We start from the raw sequence: 8,253 nt of genomic DNA, 5'->3' as shown, positions 1-8,253 counted from the left end.
ATACTTTGAGGTTCAGGGTGCTGACCTTTTCTCCTGAACAAGGTAAACGATATATGTCTGACTGATTAAAGTAAGCTTGTTAACCCATTTTGAGTTGCTTTCCTTTAACAAAGCAGATCCAAGAACCTGTGGTAGCTGCAAACCCTGAGGATGCTTGGGGTGCTTGCTGCTACAGTTGGGAAGTCTGAAAACCACCACAGCTGCCAGTAATTCAGTCCCCCTCAAGGCATCGTCTGGCTCCATCTGTGCTGGTAGGGCTCAAACTGGACTGCATTCTTCTCTCAAACTAGAGTAGTAGATTTTGCTTTTTGATCTTCTAGGTTGTCTTGGGCTGGAAATTTGCTTCACTCTGTCATTTTGTGGGTTCTTTTGCTCTAGAATTTGTTTAAAGTCATTTTATACAGGTATTTAGAGGGTTGGGGGGGGGGGTCAAAATGTGTCCCTGCTTTTATTCTGCTATCTTTGCTTCACCATGAATTTTAGGATTTCAAAACTTGCTAAAACAAAATTTTTTCAAGATTGACTAAGCATTTTTTCCTATAACACAGAGAAAAATAACTAAAGTAAGTATTAAGTCAAATTACCAAACAGTTTTAATACCTAATATGAAATGGGAAAGCCATACAGTGTACTGTATTGAGTCCATTAAGTATAGAACTAATTTTCTAACAATAGTATCTTGGAAAATTTTTGTATAATTATGAAGTTAAAATTACTCTATACAGCACTATTAAAATTTATAGCTCATTTTGCCTAGAGGTATCAAAAATTCCTATATGATCTTAACATGAAAATGGGAGATATTTTATTAAAACCTTCACAAAAAACTTATTTTTAATAAGTAAATATGTATGTATGTTTATGTGTGTATATACTCAAAGAAAATGTATGATATTAATCAAGAAACAAATAATGAAAACATAATATAAAAAATAATCTTTCAGTTCTGGGGTGGCATGGGAAGAACAAGTGGCAACATGATAATCTGTGTACTCCTTACTATGAGATTGATTCACAGCTCTTTTTCCTTTTCTTTTTGTTCCTCTCACACAATAGAACTACACAAAGATCATTCACCTATGTTTTGAACTGATTTGGTCCTTCGATAACAAGATCTGCAGAACCCAATAAAGGAAAATTTGTGATCAGAATTATAGGGTGTCAATTTTTACCTTAATTCAAGATTACTCCTGTAATTCGTTCCAAATGGAAAAATTCAAAATCTATAAAAATTCTCAATCTTCATGATCAAACCCTGATCTACCACTTGCTTCCTGAGTTACAAGAACTGATGAAAAAGAAATTAAGCAAGAAAAAAGCTGTGTAACTTTCCTAAAATAGTAATATCCATCAACATAAGCAGAGGAATTAGACAGAAGTCGTATTTTGAGACTCTCTTATAGACTGGAATCTAAAAGTATGATGGTCAATAGCTTTCCTGTGTTCTCTCCATTTTTTTTTCTACCTAAAGTTTTCTTTTTAAGATGAATAGAACGTTTCCAGAAATCATCTTCCTTGGTACTATGTTTCTCTCTATAACCATAGTAGGGACTATAGCAAACCTGTTCTTCTTTACCTTTCATTTGTTAAATGTCTTTTCTGGCCACAAGATAAGTTCTTTAACTATCATTTTCACCCAGCTGACCTTGGTGAACTCCATTATGCTTATTAGCAAGGGAGTCCCACAAATACTGCATGTTTTAGGGTGGAAAAATTTTCTGGATGATATTGGCTGTAAAGTTGTATTTTACTTTCGCAAACTAAGTCAAGGGCTTTCAATTACCTTGACTGGCCTCCTTTGTGCCTTCCAGGCCATCACCATCAGCTTCAGCAATTCCAGGTGGGCAGAACTCAAAGTCCAGCTCACACAACATATCACCCACTCCTATCTATTTTGCTGGGGTCTCAATCTGCTCATAGAAATTCCCGTTCCAGTAAGTGCAAGAGGCCCAAGAAGTAGCAACAACTTTACAAATGCATTTGATAATGTCTTTTGTATTTCAGAACACATTATGGATGTTTATTTGATAATGACCACTTTCAGGAATATGCTTTGTTTGGGGATCATGGTCTTGGCAAGTGGCTACATGGTACTTCTCTTACACAAACACCACCAGCATATCCAGAAAATTCTAAGCACCAAACATTCACCCAGTAGGCACCCTGAGATCAGAGCCACCCAAACTATCCTACTACTCATGAGCACATTTGTCAGCTTTTATGCGATTGACTTAATTTTTACTCTCCTTCTCAGTTATTTTGACCAAAAGTCTCACTGGATGTTGCCTGCTTCTATCTTCTTTTCACTATGTTACCCAACCATCAGTCCCTTTCTGATGATCCCCAGACTTTGCAGATCTACCTGTAATTTCTCAACCAAGTAACATCCCCTTTGTCAACACTGGTCTCAACTGTGACCAAAGAATCCTAAGCATAATGTTTCCCCCTCCTACCATCCCTTTGCCTGCGTCTGAAATGTTCTGGAAATAGGAGAGACACAAAGAGGTTTCTAATCTGTAAAAATCAAACAAGAGAAGAATCTCATGACATCAGAAACACAGTGGAGCTTAAGAAGACTTCATAGAGCCTATGGCACAATTCATATGTAAAGAAGGATGCCTTCAAAGAATAAACAGAAAAACTGTAATCCTTGACACTCCCTTCAAACATTTGAGCATAGCTGTCATGTTTCCACTTCATCTTCTCTCCTCCAGGCTTAATAGCTCCATTCGCTTGAAGTGATCCTAATATCATCAGGAAGACACTTACTATTCTACTTGCCTTCTTCCTGATGATATCTAGTCTTTCAAGAACCTAACTCAGTACTCCATAAGTGGTCTGAGAAATACAAATTTGATAACTTTATCACACATACCTCATTCTTGGTACTATTCTTCTTGTACTATAATCTGAGAGTGAATTATCTTTGCTGACTACCACATCAGGCAAGTGAGTCATTTTGATCTTTTAAGCCATGAAAAACACCTTTTATTGAAAAACACGGTTTTATTTCCATCAGCTGCTATATAATCACAAGGACTAAGAGAAATACAAATAAAAAACCCTGGAGTTTCACCTTGGACCCATAAAATTTAGAATGATAACAAAAGGCAATCACAGTTAATTTTTGGATGTTTTGTGGGGAAATAGGCACACTAATTCATTGTTGGTGGAAATGTAAACTTGTACAGCCATTCTGGAAAGCAATTTGGAACTATGTAAAAAGAGCAAGTAAAAATTTAGAGATTTCCATGGTAGATATATAAATCAATAGCTCAAACATTTTTTTAAAAAAAGAAAGATACAATGCCCAGAAAAATATGTGTAACTGTACATTTCATGGCAATAAACTGGAACAAAATAAAGAAAACAATCACAGGACAATCAAAACTGAATACTAAAAAATTATAAGGCATAAACTTGCCCCCCAAAATGAATGAAAAGATTCATTTCTTGTTCCTTTATAAAGGTTGGATTCCATTAATGTAGAACAATGCCCTACATATAAATTTTATTAATGTATTTTTCAGTTTTGCTGATTATAAAGAAAATCTTCCACCAAGATTCTGTCATTCTAGAAAAATTATTTCAGACTCCATGATATTGAATAAGCAACACATCATAATGTGAAAGGATTACCCACAAGCACAAATGTGATAATTTCACAATTGTTGAGATATACCATTTATCAGAAAAGATAGGCATGCAGGAAATAGGTAACCAAGAAACATGAATGAATTAAACATCTACTATTAGAAATAGGTACTCCTTATGTGTAGAGAGGGGCCCACATGTGGTGAAGATATTGTTATTGTGTGTGTGCCTCAAAAAAAGGTAGATTAGGGGGCAGAGTCAAGATGGCAGAGTAAAAGTAGGGCCTTGACTGAGCTAGTCCCCCAATTACCTTCAATACCTGAAAAAATGACCCTAAACAAATTTTGGTGCTACAGAACCCACAAAAAGACAGAGTGAAACAAATATCCAACTGAAGATAACCTGCTTGGCTAATAGGAAGGGTGAATCACACCATGTTGGGAAGAGAATGCAGTCTTGCAATGACCACACTGACAGAGACTGGGCCAGAGAAGGCCTCAGAGGATTGAACCACTACCAACAAAAACCAAAGACAAAGTAAAAGGTCGGTGAGGAAACTGTGTTGGTCCTGGGTGAGAGAAGAGCTATCTAGCCCCTACCCCTGGGGCAGCAGAGATGGTGACAGCTTGTGATAGTAATGGAATATAAAGATCCCCCTGTATTGGCTTGGTTTTCAAATTGATTGTGTTAAAACCCAGAGCTTGTTAATCCCACCTGTGGGATGGACTTGTTGATGTGAAAAGAGAGTCCTGAACTGGGAGGAGCTGGTGACGTAGATTTGGAGAGACAAGAGAGAGGCAGAAGAACTTTTTTGGAAGCAGCACCCTCGTGGAGGCAGAGAGAGACTGAGAGGATTGCTGAGGGCCACTTTGAATCGCCCTGGACTTTTGAGACCTGCCCCCGGAGCTGCCAAGGACTGAGGAGACATGGCTGTTTTGCTGGTACTTTGTCTGTCTGTTTTGATGTTGTTTTGCCAGATTTGTCCACTGGTGAAAGACAGTCCTGTTGAAGGAGTCCTGGAACCTGGCTGTTGGCTAAGAGCTACTGAGACTGTCTTGCAGACAGAGAGTGAATACTGTCCACTGGTGAAGGACAATGCTGTTGTTGCAGGGGTCTGGCAACCTTTCTGTTGGTTCAGAAGCCCTGAAGAAGGATTCTCTTGTTGTATGTTTACAGAAATCCTGGGAGAGGGTTTTGCTAATGTTTTCAGGGGTTCTAGGACTGTTCTGCAGACAGAGGATGAATTAATGAAGAGATTGGCAATGTATCTTGTGGCCTTGCTAAACCTTGTCTCCCCAGGGACTAAGATTGCTGAGAACTTGCCTCATGTCAAGATGAAGAAAAGACCTCCATTTGGGTATTAAGTGCTGTGCTTAAACTTGTTGTAACTCTGGGGTAGATTCAATTGTGATCCAGGGGTGGGGAACTTTTGACCTTTTTGTGTTCTATGGTTGAACAAATGAATGTACTTTACTTATGTTTGGAAACTAATCTCCATTTGAGAAGAGGGGTTTTGTGATGGACTAAATGAAGGTACAGCCTAGGGGTGGAGTAGTATTTAGAACAGGGACTTTGTAATTGATTGAATGAATGTAAGGTCCTGGGGTGGGGTAGTACTTGGAAATTATTTAATCACACTTAGTAAATGCTATATTTTGAATGATGTCATATTTTGATCTTCTCTGTTCTTGATTTGTCACTAATAAAATGGAGAGCACCTATGCTGGTATTTTGAACCTTGGGAAGTTGCCTTTCCTTGGCATTACATTACACAGCTGCAGAAGTAGCAGCAAAATGACTGCTTCCAGAGCTACAGGCCCACAGATAGTGAGGAGATGAAGCATCTGATCAGAGGGCAATTGTAGGAATCTCTTTGCTGGCACTGTGGCAGGATTCTCTTGCTTTGCCCTGCTTTGATCTGGGTCAAAGTCTTGGATGGTGGTTCTAGGGTAAGGTGGAGTGCTGGCATGGCATAGCTTGTGGAGGCTGTGGAGAAGGAGTCCTCCTCACAGTTCTGAGGCAGGTTCCTAGAAATATCTCTAACAACAACTGCACAAAACCCCAGAAATTTAGGACAGAGCACTTTCTTCTCTGGAAGAAGAGTTCTACCATGGCAAAGAGCTCAAAAGTCAAGTAATTGGCTGAGAAAATGAGCAAGAAGAGGAAAAGAAGTCAGACTACAAAATCCTTTTATGGTGACAAAGAAGATCAACACAGAGAACCAGAAGAAGACAACAAAGACAAGGTTCCCTCATCAAAAGACTCTAAGAAAAATATGAATTGGCCGCAGACTGTGGAGGAGCTCAAAAAGGATTTTGAAAATCAAGGAAGAGAAGTAGAGCAAAAATTGGGAAGGGAAATGAGAGTGATGCAAGAAAATCATGAAAAATTAGTCAATAGCTTGCTAAAGGAGACCCAAAAAAATTACTGAAGAAAGTAATGCCTTACAAAATAGACTAACTCAAATGGCAAAAGAGGTTCCAAAAGCCAATGAGGAGGAGAATGCCTTAAAAAACAGAATTGGCAAGATGGAAAAGGAAGTTAAAAAATTCACTGAAGTAAATAATTCCTTCAAAATTAGAATGGAGCAAATGGAAGCTAGTGACTTTATGAGAAATCAAGATATTATAAAACAGATACAAAGAATGAAAAAATAGAAAACATTGTGAAATATCTCATTGGAAAAACCACTGACATGGAAAATAGATGCAGGAAATTGTTAAATTTTTGAACTACCTGAAATTCATAATAAAATAAAAAGCCTAAACATCATCTTTCAAGTAATTATCAAGGAAAACTGCCCAGATAGTCTAGAACCAGAGTGCAAAATAGAAATTTAAAGTATTGAGGCAGAAGCAGTGAATGACAAGGTGGATGCTGGGGAAAGCTAATCCACCAACCATAGGGGTCATTCCCAGGCCTATAGTTGCAGTACTGGGGATCTGCTGGAGCTGGGTAAGAGACAAATGCAGGACCCATGGCAGGGACAGCAGCTACTCCTGGGACTATCAATCCACAGCCTGAAAATTTAGAAATCACCTACCTGAACTTCCAGGGACCAGGTTGACAGAGTGAGCCCCAGCTGCTCTAACCCCCCCCCAATCCTGAAAACCAAGAAATTATTGCCCCAGTGTAAAATCCTAAAATAGTCGAACCAACTAAAGGCTTAGCAGGCCTAGAGGAAAGGTGGGGCTAAGGCTGTGCCTCCAAATTGGGAAAAATAGATTGCAAAGACAAAGACTTTGGAATCCTATTATTTCAAGTGTGATGAACCAGATTCAGAAGGAGACAGCATTGACTCTACACGCACAGCTGAAGCCTCACAAGGGAATATGAACTGGTCTCAAGCCCAGAAAATGTTCTTGGAAGAGCTCAGGAAGGACTTTAAAAACAAAATTAGAGAGGTAGAAGATAAATTGACCAATTCTTTTAAAATTACAATTGCAAAAATAGAAAAACAGTTCACTGAAGAAAGCAGCTCCTTAAAAAGTAAAATGTGCTTTTACAGGTTGGCAGAGCATGAGGTGGCAGCATCATGAAAGCTCCGGGCACCCTGAGAGAGTATAAGGTAGTTGGGTGCTGCCTGCCCACTCCCAAGAGCCCAGTGCCACCTCTTTATCGCATGTGGATCTTTGCTCTTAATCATGTTGTAGCAAAGTCCTGATTCTGGTACTTCATTTCCCAGCTGAAAAAGATGAAGAAGTCTTCTGGAGAAATCACATACTGCAGACAGGTCTTTGAAAAGTCCCCTCTTAGAGTGAAGAACTTTGGCATCTGGCTGTGTTATGATTCCAGGACAGGGACCCACAATATGTGAAGGGAGTACAGGGACCTGACCACTGCTGGTGCCATCACTTAGTGCTATAGAGATATGGAAGCCCATCACCATGCCCGGGCCCACTCCATTCAGATCATGAAAGTGGAAGAAATTCCTGCCAGCAAATGCCACCGGTCCACAGTCAAGCAGTTTCATGACCCCAAAATCAAGTTCCCTCTGCCCCACAGAGTTCTGCATTGCCAGCACAAGCCACACTTTACTACCAAGAAGCCCGATACCTTCTTCTAAGTTTAGAGACAAGGAGGCACCTATTTGTTTTAAATAAATTTCTCAATTAAACCCCCCCAAAATAAATAAAAAGTTAAATGTGTGAAATGGAAAAAGAGATTCAAAATCTAACTGGGGAAAATAAATCCCTAAAAATGAAATCTGAGCATATGGAAAAGGAGCTCCAAAAATCAATTGAGGAAAATAATTCACTAAAAATTAGAATCAGCCAAATCAAAACTAATGACTCTATGACACCTCAAGAATCATTCAAACAAAACCTCAAGAATGAAAAATTAGAAAAAAAAAAAGGTAAAATATCTCAATGGAAAAATAACTGACCTGGAGAACAGATCCAGGAGAGACTGTCTAAGAATTATTGGTCTATTGGAAAGTCATGATGAAAAAAAGAGCTTGGACAACATCTTCCAAGAAATCATCAAGGTAAACTGCCCTGAGGTCCTAGAACCAGAGGATAAAACAATTATTGAAAGAATCCACCATACACTTCCTGAAAGAGATCCTAAATTGAAAATTCCAAGAAATGTTGTAGCCAAATCCCAGAACTATCAGGTAAAGGAGAAAATACTGCAGGCAGCCAGAAAGAAACAATT

At 38.8% G+C, this 8,253-nt stretch overlaps 1 protein-coding gene and 1 pseudogene across 1 annotated transcript; both read left to right on the top strand.

Annotated features, from left to right (window-relative positions):
- Window positions 1-1,484: 1,484 nt before the first annotated feature.
- On the top strand, window positions 1,485-2,384 carry LOC138160156 (vomeronasal type-1 receptor 2-like). Its single transcript, XM_069086697.1, has one exon. The coding sequence runs from the start codon at window positions 1,485-1,487 to the stop codon at window positions 2,382-2,384; it is 900 nt and encodes a 299-aa protein (XP_068942798.1).
- Window positions 2,385-7,019: 4,635 nt separating this feature from the next.
- On the top strand, window positions 7,020-7,689 carry LOC138160177 (large ribosomal subunit protein eL20 pseudogene; annotated as a pseudogene).
- Window positions 7,690-8,253: the final 564 nt, after the last annotated feature.

This window comes from Petaurus breviceps, unplaced genomic scaffold (assembly GCF_028583685.1).
Source record: "Petaurus breviceps papuanus isolate PSGF00001 unplaced genomic scaffold, PetGlider_PUasm1.0 180, whole genome shotgun sequence".
NCBI lineage: Eukaryota > Metazoa > Chordata > Mammalia > Diprotodontia > Petauridae > Petaurus > Petaurus breviceps.
This window is presented reverse-complemented; position numbering and strand designations above follow the sequence as displayed.